This window comes from Gymnogyps californianus, chromosome 1, assembly GCF_018139145.2.
Source record: "Gymnogyps californianus isolate 813 chromosome 1, ASM1813914v2, whole genome shotgun sequence".
NCBI classification, from domain to species: domain Eukaryota; kingdom Metazoa; phylum Chordata; class Aves; order Accipitriformes; family Cathartidae; genus Gymnogyps; species Gymnogyps californianus.
The window spans coordinates 135,103,060-135,119,913 of record NC_059471.1 but is presented as its reverse complement, the minus strand read 5'-3'; the positions used below and the strand labels follow the sequence as shown (position 1 = coordinate 135,119,913).

Here is a 16,854-nt window from a genome sequence, read left to right as displayed (position 1 = left end):
GGTTGGGGAGCTCAGGATGGATTTTGAAGGCGTTTTGTAAGTGAGGGTCGTTGCCAGGGCTGTGTGATATCGGGCTGGACTGGTGGGAGGAAAGGGCAGCGGAGAGCTGATGGCAGGGCTGGAAAATGCTGGCAGAATGCATGGACAGCCTGAGCAGGAGGGATACGAATGAGCAAGGCAGAATGTGAAAAAAGCCTGTGTTGCTGCTGTCTGTTGTAGCATGTTTTGGTATTATTAATCTTTACTCTCTTTCTTCATTTGCAGATTGTGTTCCTGATAGAAAGCTTTTCCAGCGTCTGGAGTCTTAGGGGTTTTGTACAGATTTTCTGTTCCAAGAACCCATTTTTTCTAAATGTGAACCTGTAATCTGAAATGTATGATTTCTGTTTGTTACATTAGCCTATCCCTCTTGATCTGTGTTTGCCCGCCTTTCAAATTACGCTCCAGGTCCCCGCCCATGGACTCTTTTCTTTGCCTGTCTCTGTCATCAGCGGGTGAGCAGCTGGTGTGTGGAAGCTAGGCAGACCCGTTTTACAAGTGCGTGCCTACCTGTCAGCTTGCCTGTTGGATGTACACTCACACGATCTCCCTGGGGAGACAGCTGAGAAGACCTGGAGGAATAAGGAATTGAAGCTGGGCAGGTCTGGGGTAGGAAAATCAGTGAGGAGGAACTTAGTCGTAAGAATTACAACCACACAAGGTAACCATCAGCGTTATCAGGAGTGGCCTCAGACAAACTGGGAACCGGCAGCAGGCAAGCTTCAGGAAAAGACTACCGCAGGGCAAGAGAAGTGGTGTAATTTGGGTAAGTGAGAGAAAACACTGCTGGAAGATTAGGTAATGAATATTTATCTTTTAAAAAAGACTTTCATTAACATAAATGTGACCTGAACTAGGATATAGCTGTACCGTAAAGTCTATACATCTGCGTACGTATGTATGTACATCTGTGCATGTACTTACTGCTTGTATTGAAGTTACTTATAGTAATAAATTTCTGTGATCATAATGGCATTGGGGTTTAAGAAAAAAAAAAAAAGAGATATGTCCTCTACATGCAGGTTGATTTTAATGAAATAACTTCTAGGCACATTTTAAACCAGAAGAAAATAACAAAAGAATGTTTCATATGAAATTAGTCTCAGTTCACTGAAACAATGCGGGGCGATGCTATGCATGTGTGTATAAATATGTTCAGTGTTTGGCTAAGTAATACATGCCTAGGGCTGGATTCAGAACTACTTAGCATTTAACTTCCATCACCGTTCCTTGATTGTAAGGAAGCTAACTGTAATCCAAAGCGGTGCAGATATCTAGATTTTTCTATGTGTTTACCTGTTTGCATGTATCTGTGTGTGTGTGTGCGCGCACGCATGAGCTACTGATTAAATTATAAACAAAATCTATATTAAATGCACCAAGAAACATCCAAAAGTTGGGAAATTGTGAAGCTAAAGTTGTGTACGCAGCTTCAGCTCAGTTTCCTTGTGGCTGTGCATTTATAAAAGCAGATTCATGTTCCATTTCTTAAGCCATTATGCAGCAATGTGATATCGTGCAGTATTTTCATCACACAATGTTGTTTACAACAAGAGCTACATGTATGCACGGTCCTCTGAAAAACTCCTTCATTCTTCTTATGTCCTGTCACAGCTTTTGCTGTTACAGTTTTTCAGAATATCTGTATCGAGTTTGTGCTAGGGTTTGATGCAGGCTTAGTACTGGTAGTTACCACCAAAATCAGAAATCAGTAAGAAAGAGACAGAATGGCTGGCGTTTTCAAAAGTAGTGTGCAATTTTGACTGCACAAAAGTAAGTCATAGGTAAGAGTGTGCTGTTGAGAATTTGGCCTCTAGACTTTTCATATTCCAAACAGCCTGCTCACTAAGGGCTTCAGGTTAATGTATTCCTCATTTTTTTTTTATTATTTTAACTTTTATTTTGCAGATTACCTGTGAGGAATTACTTTTCATGGCCTTAATTCAGGGAGAGTGTGATCAAGATATATGTTAATTTTTTAGAAACTGTAGTAGGCCATGTCTGCATTAGAAAAAAATATTTTTGTCTTAATCACCAGTTTCTGTACCGTTTCACACTTCTGTACTCAGACTTCCTCACACTGCACAAATAAATTAATTTTTGTGAGATGATCTGAGTTTAAGCAAAACTTAGCACCATAAGAACTTGCATATCTCCACTGATATGGTGCCAGTTTGGACTAACCTTGTTAGCATAAAAGCACAGCAGTGCAGAGTCCTCCTGACTCATATTTCTCAATGCAGTAGCGGCTGCTGACTTTGCCTATTTTTTCTGCTCCCTTGAAAAGGAGCCAAGTTTGCCCTAAGTAATTCACCTGCTCGAATAGCAGCATTATTTGCTGTTTTCTCCATGGTCTAGCTCTTCAGAAGTGGTCAGCCTAATTTTCTTTCACTCCTTTAATATGCTTCAGTAGCAGCTAGCCTAGGTTTGATGTTCAGGTACTGCTTCTCATTTTGGACCAAGAGAAAATCTTGAGTCACTGTACGTGATTTTCTGAAACGCTTTGTTTTCTTACAGGGTGTTACAGCTACCAGCTGTTGCAAAAGTGAGTTAGAGTACCGAATCTTTATAGCTGAGACATTATTACAGCCAGTACAGCAAGCCACAGGATATTATCAGTAATCCTTGTTCAGGACAGAAGTGAGGTGGCTCTGATATGTTATAACCTGGGTTGACCAGTCAGAATTGCCCATTCTACACAGTTGGAGATGCTGCTTGGTAACCCACAGGTGCCTTATGGTGAGAGGTGAGATGACTTGATGGGCCAGAGAAGCCTTGCAAAGATGTCATGATCTGCCAGGGTATTGGAAATAGTCACTAAGGTCTTCTGAAGGCAGAAGAGACAGGATATGTAGTCTAATAAATAGCTTTTTGCAGAAATATGTTCTTATGGCATCAAGTTGTTAGGCTTGAAACCTGTGGGACTTGTTTTTTATTTGTTTTGGACGCTGCTTTTAGTAAAATGGTGGACATTACAGGGGAAGAAATCTCTGTTTCGCTGTTTGCTTTTCCATGGTGCTTTTCTTCTCCCTCTTCTCTCACATTCAATGTCCACAACTGCTCAGCTGACCTGAGCCCATACATCATAGTTTCCCTGCCATTTTGGTTCCTGCAATTCCCTGGTAGCTCCCCTCCCTTTCAGCTGCACAGCCAGGGCAGTGTGCTTGTGCATAACAGTTGCCTAAGCCTTGACTGGTGGCCATGTTCAAAGATCATATAAAAGAGGAGGAAAATGATAAAAGCAGTACAGAAGTGGTGACTGGAAAAGCTTGAGAGTATGGTTCTGCCACTGTAAGAAATTAAATAGAAGGTGTCATGGTTAAAGGATTTATTTTGTATTTTATCAGTCAGGCAGTATGTTGGACTGAAGTGAGTAATTACTCAGCTGTTCTTTACATGCCTGTAGTCATATTACAGTTGGTCCTCAGTGCACGAAAAAACCTGTAAGAATATTTTTATAATAAAGTGGTGTGCAGTTAATGCAGGCCAGGAAGTCTGGAGAAATAACTACATTAATTCCGTATCAGCTCATAGCACAGTTTAAAAGGTCTAATGAAGATCCAAATTAATCTTAGCCTTTATCATATTTAATTAATTTAATCAGCAGTTTCTTTAGACAGAATAGATAATCAGTACTCAAGGATTTACACATTTGCACTGATGATGGGAACTGATGTTAGTTCCCAAGTCAGACATACTCACTGGCAAAACTGTGTATTTACCATGAATATGTACAACATCTTATTTTCCTGAACATGGCAGGAGCAAGCAGCAGGCAGTTTCTGTGCGTGCAGTTCTCAAGCCGTCTGTTCCCATATATTCTGTGGACACGTAAGACTATATTTCTCTTTCTTTTCAGTCTTCATCACAATGTTTGTCACTCAGGCTTCTCGACTCTTATGTCCTGGCACTTTAAATAGCATAAATTGAGCCTGATGAGAGATGTAAGTCCATAAAATGCAAGAGAGGATTGATTATTTTAGGGCAGGTCACCTTCCTGATCCAGTTTACCACATGGCCATGTGAATGCTTGTGCTAGTGCTAAGGGGACAGTATACATGTGGGAATGAATGAGAGGGGACTGGAAAAATCACAGTAGGGCTTATGCTGGCACACAGTGCCTGTGGCTCTGTGCTAACACGGTGAATGGTTTCACAATACAGCTTTAGACGAATTAGCCGTTCACCACCCTGGGTGCAGGAGATCCATTTTCCCTGATCCTGCTTCTGGATGTGTGCTCCTGCCACTTCCTCGGGCCTGTGTTGGCACTTGTTGAATTGTTTGGTGAACTAATACCACTCACTAAAATGGCAGGAAATTACCACGGCAAAAGAACAGTGAATTCTTCCTGCTAGGTTAGTGGTTTGAATCAGTTTACCATGTGATCAATTGCACAGCTGGGAGCAAAACAAGGAGTGGGAAGAGAGCAGAGAGAAGAGGTACTCCCTTCTTTTGGCATTGTTGAGCACTTAATTCAGCTCAGCTGCATTCACAAAACCATATTCACATTAGGTATTGGGGCTTCCTGAACTGGTTTAAGCAGCCCCCACAACTGCCGTCTTTTAGCTGCTTGTTCCTGTCCCTGTGCTGCCCTCTGTGCTTTGTCTGAATTGCCGGGGCAGCAGAACAGCTTGGCAAACAAACATGGCTGAAAACAAAACATCACCTTTTTCCCCAGTGTTCATCCTGTTGGCAAACAGGCACAGAGGAGCTGTAAGTGTCAGTGTAGGGCAGATATGGGGGCTAATTAACCTGGCACTGTCACCAGGCTGTGAAACTGCTGCGCCATGTGCAGTTCACCAAGTAGTCCGCTAGTACCAGTTTGCAAATGCTGTTGAGTGTAGGTTAGCTTCTGCTAAGGTTTTGCCTTGTATCTCTCATTGTCTAAGGGCAGCCGCTTCTGCTATTTCTAGATACCATGGTCTTCGTTGTATATTTAGCTTGGACATGGAGCTTTGGATTCAGGTGTTAGCCAAAGAAAGGCTTGGCTGCCATCGTTGTTGCAATCTGCTTGGATCTGAACATTGTTAATAATACATTGAGCATTGCCCTCTAGGCCACTGTATCTGCAGTGATTCATATTCATTTCCCCCTGCCACAGCAAAAGCTCCTACATCTTTCCAAATCTGTTTAGTGGAAACCCTGTTCCCTCCTTCTGAGCTCTAGTCAGGGGAACAAGTACCTTTTCAAAACTCATTTACAGAGACCTTCACAGCCCCTTGTTGCTCCCATTCAGTCCCTTGTTTTGAGAAGCTTTGTTCTAGAAAAGCTCATTTGCTTTCTGGTCACTGTTATCAAAGGGAAGTTGTCTTTCAGGAAGGCTTTGGAGTCTGAAACTGAGCGGGAACATACCACCCTTACCTTGAGCCTTGGCGTTCTGAAGGAAGAGTGGCCTAGTACTCTGCTCATTACCTATCGGGTTTGATTTTTGTATTGCGCTGCCAACTAGTTTTCTTAAATAAGGTGTTAAGTCACATTGATGTGCTGCACAATAGAGGACCTGATGAAAAAAGATGCATGTCCAAGAGAAAAAAGAAAGTTCCAGGTTTTGTGTAAACAACAAAAATAATGAGTTTCAACTGAAGGATGAGGAAATCAGAATAATCTGAATGATTAGATAGGCCCAGGGAAGGAGAGCTGACTGTTGAAGCAAATATGTTTTTGGAAGTAAACAATAAAGAGAAATGAATTCCAGTGAGTGGATTTCAGTGTATGTAAAAGAGTAATAAAAAAACCAGAGGAATAACTAAGCTGACATTTACTTGCAATTGCACAAATTGTCCAATGCAAATTCTAAATTGAAGTAATACAGGATATATTCTCCTGTGCTTATGATCTTGACAGCACTGGTCTTGGTACAACATAACACACAGACAAGGAAAATCAGAATGCCAGCGAGGTACAGGTTTTGAACCTCTTAAGGTATTTTTGTCCCCCTTATCCTGGCTTGGTACTGGAATACTGTCTTCATATAATAAAATAAGTAGTTGAGCACTGCCAATATTCTTTCTGCTATGTGGTGAGTCTGCACCTGTACATTGAAGATGTTAGTTCCACATAACCTCCATGTATCCCCTACTGGTACACTGCAAAAAATATTTATTAAATGTATAACGTGAGATCTGTAGATTTCTGAGTTACGACTCTTGTTGTGAGGATGGAAATGTAGGAACTGCAATAATGTCACTGTTAGACAAGTAAGCTGCAGAAAGAGATAAGTATGAGAATTCGTTTGGTCTCGGCCTGGAAAGCAGCGCTGAAAGGCACTTCAGATTTATCTTATTAAGTGTGACTTCTTTTCCTGCTTCCTGAATTTTGCAAGAGGATAGATGCATAGAGTGCAAATGGACTTGTCTAATCAAACTTTTCCAGTGGTAACACCTACGCGGCTCCATAAGCAACAGCAACAAATGGGAGTGCCAGTGCAAATAAAGTGCCAATGGCTGCCAGTGTTTTTATTTCTGGATCCCATAGTTCTGCCCTGAGTATGGTTAGAAAGCATGGGTGCCACCCACTGGCATCACTGATGGGAGGTGCGTAAGGGAGTAGGTAGGAATCTTTTTTACAGACAGGGGACCAGTGTAGACATGGTTGCTGCATCAAAGCTTTTTTCCATGGATCTTTGCAACTGTATGAGCATGTTTCTGTGTAAGTACAAGTTGGTATGCGTGTGCTTGCATGTGCCTGTGCATGCACATCGTTTAAATGTAAGTGTGCATTTCTAGTGAGCATCTGTACAAAGCAAAGCCATTAGCTAGTGTTAAGATGGAGCTTGGACTGTTTATGACTCCAATTATACAACATGATTGCTGGCTAATAGTCCTAAAGTCTATTTTCCTGTGATGCCGTCATGTCTGTTCCTATGTGTCTTTCGTATCTGTGTGTACCTGAGAGTGAAAGAAGCTAGGACTGTTCCTCTTATGGTCATACCTGTGTATTTGTGTGTAAGTGTGTGTATGTGTTATAGCCAAGGTAGCTTGACTTACTGTGCTTGCTTTCAGAGTGTACCTGAAAAGCTTGGTGTTATTGCTGTATTATTGCTTCTTTGACTGCATTCATGTTGTAGCCACACCCTGAAACCAGGTGAATTTGCTAGCATATTAAGAATCAAAGGAAATAAAAAATGAAACAGACTTTTTGTGATACCTTAAAGTGCAGATATATTCCATTTTCCTCTTTGTGCTGCCTCTGTTGTGCAACTGGTAAAGCATAATTTCACCCATTAATTTAAGCATGAGAACAAACTCTGTTTAATGTTTCATCCATCACCAACTTCCATAAAACCATATTAATATCAGTAAGAATGCCATATATTATTATTAACATTTGCCATTGAGGTTAATTGCCTTGAACTCCTAGCTGAAAATAAAGTACTTACAGGATAGAAGTCCCAATGCCTGTAAAACGTTCTAGGTGATACTGTTTGTGAAGCTGTTAAGACTTAACTTTTTGGCAATGTTTTTAAGAAACAGTGGCTAAATGTACATGCCTTGCCTTTCCATCAGTCATCACTATTCACTACATTGATTTTTGCAACTTAGAAATAGTAGTCCAGGTCCTCTGCTGATATAAATCAACGCAGCACCGCAGAGCCTATTCCTATCTCATTATTTCAGTCCTCGGTAAAGATAGTATACTTAGTGTAGTAGTGGGGCATCTTCTAAAACTCTTATGTGTTCTCCAGAGAACAAACAAAAACACATACACCAATTTGAACTGAAATACAAATTTCTACAGGGGCAATCTCCCCCTGTAATGCAGAACAGCTGAAATTCTACAATCAGGGATGTGCTTTGGGAGGCCTGCAGCTGATCTGCAGTCCTGGCGCAACTCAAAGATACTGGCATACACTGGTGAATCTAGCCCTGTCTGAAGGGGGTTGTACATGGCAAACGCACTTACACAATCAGAAGATTTTGTAGGTGTGTGATTGCACATGCTAAGGGATTAGTGGTAGCTGAAATTGCAGCTGGAAAGGTGCACGCTTGCACAGGCTCTGGATTTTCAACTACAAATGCAGAAGAGTTCCAGATGTTGTGCTTCAGATTAGTTACAGACCTGGCAGTGTTAAGGAGTCGGTACCAGAGAGCCCTAATGACAAGACTTTTTTTCTCCTTGTCTTTGTGGAGCAATAGTACGAGTTGTGGCAGGGGCTGTAGTCAAGAATGACAGACATTTTGTATGGATGCTGTTGATCTGTTCATTTGTTGTGAAGATAAAACGCTGAGCCATTCTTGCATCTAAGAAGTGTGTTAGCTGTAGTAGCTATTCTTTAAATATAATTAAGTTCATTACTATGAATTTTTGTGCATATGCCAGCCTTTAGGCCTAGGGGTACCTGGCTGCTTGTGAAGCACTGTAGAGCAAGCTTAATCTTAAATTCTCTCTGGTCACGCAGTCTACCATTCATAGGATTTGATAGTAGATGTCCTGTATCATTCTCTAAGCCTCAAAGTCCCAGTGCTGCTCCTTCACACAACCACTGATCATAAGGAGTAGAAAGCTCCATATTCAGCTCACTTGTGACTTCATAAATCATCCTTTCTCCTAATAAATTTCATTAATATTCTTCATGTCTGTGCAGAAGACAGAGGTTGGAGACCCACTTGCTTGTAATTGAACATGGCAGGGGATGTAAAAAGATTCACACGCATGCTACTGGAATGCAACAGCAATGACAAGCTATGTGGTAAGATTCACAGATTCCTTTAAGTAATAAGCTTTCACATGCTGAGCAGAAAGTCCAGCTTTACTAAAAAGTGGGCCAAGCCCTTTCCTCTCCTCCACCTGCATCCCAACCCACATAGAAGGATTTGACCGAGCTTTCCCTGCATTGTGTCTCAGGGGAGAAACTTTTAAGGGGATGCAGCCTTTGTAGTGGAATTCATCTCACATAATTTTAGCCATTTTAGAGTATTTCTGCTTTGAATGAGACATAGTATAGTCATTAAAGATTCCCTGCAGCTTCCTTAGGGACCAGTCTTCTGAGATTTTGATTTTGTGACTTTCTGTCGTCTTTGGGAACTGAAATGTGGTCTTGGCCTATGCAAAAATAGCACCACCTCCAAATCTGGGGACATAAGAGAGTTAGTTGCCTGCAACATCCTTGTTAATTGCAATGTCTTCTGGTCAAATTCCAAACCAGGTGACCACACCCTGTTTTCTTTAAAATGCTCCCTATAATTTTAATGGAAGTCACTGAAGCGGTAATTGCACGTGTATTTGTGATGGCATAGCAATATCCAGCCCTTCCCATCTCCGTGCTATCCCTCTGCCAGGGCTGGTTCTGTTTCATTGGTGGATGATACTTATACATGGCTACAATTCCTAGCCTCTCTATTAAGGCATCTAAATAAGTGACCTTAAGAGTGGGAGTCCCAGTGGTTTCATGCAGTTTAGATACTCAGCACCTTTGAAAAATAGGGTGGCAGCACTAACAGTGTTCAGTTGCTATTCCAAGGAGCAGAGGATAGATACACATGCTTTTGGGATTTAAAGTTACTGAAATGGGTTATTACTACTTTGTTATACAGAACCAATGTCCATCAGGCAGTGCTGCTTATTCCTTGGTTTCCCATTTTCTTTTTTCTGCTGATAGTTGTACGTGAATATCAGACTGAAGTGATTGTTGTCCCAGTTCTCCTGGTGGGTTTTTTTGTCATTGTGCTGACTGTGATCCTTTGGCTCCACTGCCGAGGCTTGCGAGCAAAGCAGGAGCAATCATCATCATCTGGACACCAAGGTAAAAAAATGTTTTTCAACCAGAGGAAAGAATGTTGGTTTCAGTGGCCAGAAGTCAATCCCATTTCCCCATTGCTTGAGCTGTTAGGCAATAGCATTTATGAAGAGCCTGAGTGGTATTTAGCAATCCAGTGAACATTAGAAAAACTGGGAACCCTGATTTACCCCACTTGCAGTAGTAGTAGTGGAATCTGTAGCAACATACCGTATAGGCTGTTTAACATACTGTGGTAACATCACTTGAGAGCTGCAAAGTGTGTTTATGTAACAGCCTTCTAGAGGCTACTGCAAGGAGAGTTTCACTGGGGTAATTACAAATGACAGTTGTTTTGATGTAGATCACACCTAGTTAATTCATTTTCTATACTGTCATTTAAGAAATTTAATTTCCAGCTGCTGTCTCCCACTTCCTATGGAGACAACAGGAAATTGAACAGGGACAGGTGAGGGGGTAGGGAAAGGTTTGTTGGTACTGCAAACATATGTTGCTGTGTGGAAATGAAAATCCAGTTCTGAACTGATTTCGGTTTTGTAGAGGAAAAAGCCTCTTCAGCCTATATAAAGGGGAATAATTGAGAACAAAGATAAGGCCTTTGTGGGAACACCCTGTGCATGTCACTTTCATAACAACTGGTAGCTGGTAATAAAAGAAAATGGTCGTTGCTTCAGCACATGGGAATCAAGTGCGAATGCATCTTATCTAGAAAGTTTACATAGTTAAATATAGTAGAGATCTCCAGACTCATTCTGCCTTTTCATCAAATAGAGTGGGAGGTAAATTCCTTCTCCTCTTCAAGGGCCAGGATAAGTAAGATACAATAACAGTTCCTTACTTTGTCCTGATTTCCAAAACAGTATGGAGTAAAAATTAAAGAGAATAGGACGGGCATTGCCACCTACTACAAGAGTTCATCTGTCTGTTTTTATGCATCATGTATACTTGCTTTTGTCAGTGAATGACAAGAATCAGCAGGAATCCAGCTCAACAGAGAACGACTATATCCAGCTGAGTGAGGCATCTGTGGAGAGCCTGCTAAATGCTGCATCCTTGACTCTGAAAGAACTGGAGATATCACGAGAGAAACTCTTACCAGGCACCTTGCAGCTGATAAAACATGGCCACTATGGGAGCATCTACAGAGCACAACTGGAAACTGGGAACCCCAGGAAGACTAAGACTGTAGTACTGAAAGCCTTACAAGGTAAGGCACATGGCCAGGATCCACTTTGGTACAAATCTCTGTATCAAAGACATGATGCTGGGCAGAAATTTGCAGTCATTACTGGGCAAGAAGAATCTGTGTTCAGTATCATGTTAGCTAGTCAGAGTGGTGTTTTGATAGGAGTGTCTTGGTAGGACTAAAGAAGATTGCTGTTTATGTTGATTTTAAGCTACTCACCCTGTTCTTTGCTGCCTCCATTTGGGTCTTTTTGGTTTGGGGTTTTTGTTGTTGTTGGGCTTTTTTGGTGGGTTTTTTTGTTGTTTGTTTGTTTGTTTTGGTTTTGGGTTTTTTTGTTCTTTCAGATCTGGCTAGTCACCAGGAAGTAAAGGATTTCCTGGGAAGGATTAAATTCCATCAAAATCTTGGCCATCATGAGAACCTGGTTGAATTAGTTGGATGCTGTGTAGACCAGCTCCCACTTTATATGATCATGGAAGATATGTCTCTTGGTGACCTGTTGACATTTCTATGGACATGTCGGAAGGTGAGTCAAAAGAAGCGATGATAGAATATCTTCTTAAATTCCTTAGGTACATATCTATCCATAAGTCACAGTCCATAAGTCATAGATGATTCTTTTCATCTCTGCATGTATCCCTCTATATCAGTCTAAACTATTTCCATCCCCCAAAGAAGTTCTACACAAGTCTAAACTGGAATAGATTTAGTGGATATCTCGATTGATATTATGTAGTTTGGAGAAGTTGACATACTTTTGTAAAGCTAAGTCCTACTTTGCAGACTATTGGAGTTCCTTGAAGGGTATAGCAGGCACTGGAATGAGAGTGAGAGTTGATACAGCTACCTGAATTTCTAAAAAGTTTTAAATAATGTCTCACTCCAAATGCTTTTAAGAAAGCAGAGCAGTTACAACACCAGGGAGAAGGTCATTGAATGATAACTAATTGATTAAAAGACAGGAAACAGAGCATAAGAGCGAAAGGTTGGTACTTGCACTGGAGGGAGGTCACCCATCTAGGACCTGGTGCTGTTCGTTGCATGTATCAATAACCTAGAAAGTGGGGTGACAGCGAGGTGATGATGGTTGCCGATGATTCCAGCTGGTAAAGGCAAGGGCTGACTCTGAGGAATTGCAGGATCTTCCAAGATTGAGAGACTGGCCAATAAAAAGAACAGATGAAATTCAGCATAGTTAAAAATGAAATGATGCATATGTAGAAAAGCAATCTTAGCTTCACATATGTAACGATGGCCTCATATCTGCCCATTGCTGATGAGGAGTAAAATCATGGGTCTGATTGTATGAAAATATACAGTCCGATGAAAATGTTAACTCAAGCCAAAAAAGAAATCAAATATTAGGCATTATTAAGAAAGGCATAGAAACAAAACTCTGCCATGTCACTATATAAATCCATCATTCTCCTACATCTGGAACACTAAATACAGAGAGATTGCTTACTGTCTTGTTCAGCAGAAGGTTGAGGTGGTAGCAAATAAAGCTAGTAAGTGCCATATTCAAACCAAACAAATGGAGGTGGTTCTTCATGAAGTGGGGAGTTGACTAATGGAATTCCTTGCCACTGACTGCTGTGGATACTGAAACTTTACATGGGTTCAAGACAAGACTGAATACATTCATGGAAGATAACCTTTCAAAGGTTACTGAACATGTTGAAATGATAACCATCTCGGAAGTCCTTAAATTGAAAATAGTTGGGGGCTGGAAAACGACACAGGAAAAGCATTGTGTGTTTACCTTATTCTCTTTCTCTCATCTGGGCATCCAACTAGGGTCACTGTTACAGGCAGGGTAGTAAGAGAGATGGACTGTTAGTCTCATACCAGATAACCATTTGTATGTTATAAATGTGCTTTTCTACTCATCATTCTAATTTATAATATATCTTTCATTCATCCGTATGGATTGTCATTCTCCACTGTCATTCTGCCCATTTCTGTCTAACCTATTAATCTCTTCTCCACCCTTCAATTTACTCACCAGTTGTCTCTAGTGTACTTGTCTTACCCAGAACACCATCCATCCATCCATCAACATCACCCGTCCATGTACCCTTATATTTCAGTCAGTTTATGACCAATTGTGAAATTAGCTGGGGGAGCATAAGATTAGATAGTACTCATTTTATTAGATTAGAAGGAAACATTCCCTAGTACCCTACAGCTATGGCATTTGTTTGAACAATGGTCTGCTCTTTTATCTCTAGGATGTAATGACAATGGATGGTATCCCCTATGATCTCACTGAGAGGCAAGTATATGAAGCTGGACAGCAGGTTGCAGCAGCTCTGGTAAGTCTGCTCACATTTGCTGCATTTTTTCCTTCTTGCTTGATTGCAAACACAAGTCTGCATGGTGGCCTAAGTCTTCTTGGCCTAAGCACTGAGGACGTGCTTTGTTAAAACTGAACCAAATATGCTTGCATTATTTCTGTGAGCATACGCCTCTATTCCACAGCATAGAAGGCAGGCATAAACTAAGTGAAAATTTATATCGATTAAAATTCCTTTTAAAATTATCATGGTCTCTTTCTTTCCAACTTTCCAGGCTTACCTTGAACAGAAGAACTTGTTCCATGGTGACATTGCTGCCAGGAATGTCCTCCTTCATCACAACTTCACTGCTAAGCTCTGTGGTTTGGGTTTGGCCTATGAAACTCACACATATGGTGCCAACTCAGTCACACAGATTGTGCCAGTCAAGTGGCAGGCACCAGAGCGGCTCCTGAAGAAACCCCCCAGCATCAAGGCAGACATGTATGGTTTAATTTTTGGATTAGAAGTTCATCTGTCTGTCAGGCTTATCTCTTTCACTCCTTTATGTATCATTTCATGTCCTGAAGTTCACAGTAAGGCATATCTAGTCTCAGCATAATGCTCCACTTTATAGCTCATACCTTCTCTTCTCATTTCTGCAGGTCATGCCTAGTTGTTTGTATGTATTTAAGCTAGCTAGCTAGAATGGAAACTTAACATTGCTTTGTTTTCTTGCAGATGGTCTTTTGGAATTCTACTGTATGAAATGATTACATTAGGTAAGAAGATTTAATGATAATAAAAAAATATGTAAGGAAGCAGCAAATTAACAAGACCCAAAATCTCAAATTTTAGAATGTAAAGTTGGGCCATTTAAATAAGCATCCTGTTTTTTCCAACTTGCAAAGTCTTGACAATTCCTTTTAGACTTTCTGTCAGTGTGAATTGTGGTAGGAAAAAAATGGATTTTGGTAGGGAAGGAAGGCATTATTACACAGAAGCTGCTATCTGCAACCATTACCTTATAGTTTTTCTACTGTTATTCCTTTTGCCCTTCCAGGTGCTCCACCATATCCTGAGGTGCCACCTTCTGACATCTTATCATACCTGCAGAAACAGAATATTATGAAGCAGCCCTCAAGCTGCCAGCAAGCCATGTAAGCCACTTGCTTTATGGACAATTGAACTTGGGATCTGCAGAGCTAAATCGAAGTGAGACATACAAAACTAGATCTTACAGAAGATCTCTAAGTCTAGACTATACAAAACAGTAACCTGTTAGCTGAGGAGACTTGTTCTCACGTCTGCCACATCTCCTTACTGGATTCTGCTGCATGAAACCTTGATTGCCAAGACCTTTCTTTCCTGCTTTTGAAAATTGCTCTTGTTTCTGTTTTCTTGTCTGCCCTTGCATTTGTTGCTCCGCTGCTTCCCTGCAAGGTGCAGGACTATTCTGGAGTAATCTTTCTCCTCTAAGTTGCAGGATTCTTCCTAAAATGAACAAAGCATCCACAGGGAAGATCTAAGGCATTATATTTCCTTTTGTGAAGATATAATTTCTTGTAATATTCAGAGCCTTTTTCTTCCATAATGCTTTTTCAAAAGGGAATATCAAACAATCATTTTCCCTTTTCCCATACTCACAGGTGACATCCTGGTGAACAACTGCATGCCTTTGTCCCCACACATTATTGTGTCGTTGCAAATTTCCAAGGGTCATTGAAAGAACTTTATATGAAGCAGAAAAAGAGGAGGTCTCTAGACATTTTAAATATGAGATGACTTGACTGTAGTAAAACTTTGTGTTGATGCTTCTCATTCCCAGTGCTTCCTTACTTCTCCATCTTACAGGTACGGCATCATGAAGTCCTGCTGGCAGTGGAATGCAACTAAGCGGCCTTCTCCAGCAGGCCTAATCCGGTCCCTACAAACGGCTATAAAGACCAGCAATGACCATGCAGTACTGCAGGTGCCTGAGTTAGTGGTGCCTGAACTCTATGCTAATGTTGCTGGTGTTGATGTGCACAGTCTAGTGAGGGAATACACTATACTCTGAAGGACCCTTTCACATGTTGGTAAAGGAGAAGTCTCTGAGTTTGCCCTTTCTAGACACTTTGCAAGCTCAGAATGAGGTGTGTATGTTGGGAGGGATCCCTTTGTTTTTCAAACATGTTATATATATCAGATCTCTCCTCCATGCCAGAAACAACAAACTGTTATCATTATTATTATTAAATCAACCTGTTGTTGATATCATTCTGCCAGTGGTCATTTGGGAGCAAAGTGGGTTTAGGAAGCTGTAGAAAATGTAATGAGAAACCTGAGTTAAAGGTGTGTATTGGGTTTGCGTGGCAAGGTTTTGATAGCAGGGAGGCTACAGGGGTGGCTTCTGTGAGAAGATGCCAGAAGCTTCCCCCATGTCTGATAGAGCCAATGCCAGCTGGCCTCAAGATGGACCTGCCACTGGCCAAAGCTGAGCCCATCAATGATGTTGGTAGCACCTCTGTGATAACATATTTAAGAAAGGGTGAAAAATACTGCACAACAGCAGCCAGAAGAGAGGAGTGAGAATATGTGAGAGAAACAACTCTGCAGATACCAAGGTCAGTGAAGAAGGAGAGGGAGGAGGTGCTCCAGGCACCGGAGCAGAGATTCCCCTGCAGCCCCTGGTGAAGACCATGGTGAGGCAGGCTGTCCCCCTGCAGCCCATGGAGGTCCATGGTGGAGCAGATATTCACCTGCAGCCCCTGGAGGACCCCACGCTGGAGCAGGTGGATGTGCCCAAAGGAGGCTGTGACCCCGTGGGAAGCTCGCACTGGAGCAGGCTCCTGGCAGGACCTGTGGACCCATGGAGAGAGGAGCCCACGCTGGAGCAGGTTTGCTGGCAGGACTTGTAACCCCATGGGGGACCCACGCCGGAGCAGTCTGTTCCTGAAGGACTGCACCCCGTGGAAGTGACCCATGCTGGAGCAGTTCGTGAAGAACTGCAGCCTGTGGGAAGGACTCACGTTGGAGAAGTTTGTGGAGGACTGTCTCCCGTGGGAGGGACCCCATGTTGGAGCAGGGGAAGAGTGTGAGGAGTCCTCCGCCTGAGAAGGAAGGATTGGCAGAGAGAATGTGTGATGAACTGACTGTAACCCCCATTCCCGTCCCCCTATGCTGCTGGAGGGGAGGAGGTAGAGAAAATTGGGAGTGAAGCCGAGCCCGGGAAGAAGGGGCAGGGGGGGAAGGTGTTTCAAGATTTGTTTTTATTTCTCATTATCCTACTCTGATTTTGATTGGCAATAGATTAAACTAATTTCCCCAAGTCAAGTCTGTTTTGCCCGTGACGGTAATTGGTGAGTGATCTCTCCCTGTCCTTATCTCGACCCATGAGCCTTTCATTATATTTTCTCCTCCTCTGTCCAGCTGAGGAGGGGGAGTGACAGAGCAGCTTTGGTGGGCACCTGGCATCCAGCCAGGGTCAACCCACCACAAGGAGGTTTCTGGAAATCTCCCCCCATCCTTTCTGTCCCAGAAAACTGCATCAGTTGGGTATTCAAAAGAGGAGATGTCCTGGGGAATACGCTATGGGGCACAGCCCTGTAGGAAAAAGTGTACAGAGTAGGTAATAC

The 16,854-nt window shown here is 42.0% G+C and overlaps 1 protein-coding gene across 1 annotated transcript; it reads left to right on the top strand.

The window, feature by feature from the left end:
* The first annotated feature begins 476 nt into the window (after positions 1–476).
* Positions 477–15,604, top strand: STYK1 (serine/threonine/tyrosine kinase 1). Its single transcript, XM_050906500.1, has 10 exons — positions 477–805; positions 8,624–8,728; positions 9,638–9,781; positions 10,734–10,982; positions 11,306–11,487; positions 13,193–13,276; positions 13,533–13,741; positions 13,979–14,019; positions 14,301–14,397; positions 15,092–15,604. Exons 2-10 carry the CDS (start codon positions 8,662–8,664, stop codon positions 15,294–15,296), a joined length of 1,278 nt encoding a protein of 425 aa, XP_050762457.1. The 5' UTR covers positions 477–805; positions 8,624–8,661; the 3' UTR covers positions 15,297–15,604.
* Positions 15,605–16,854: the final 1,250 nt, after the last annotated feature.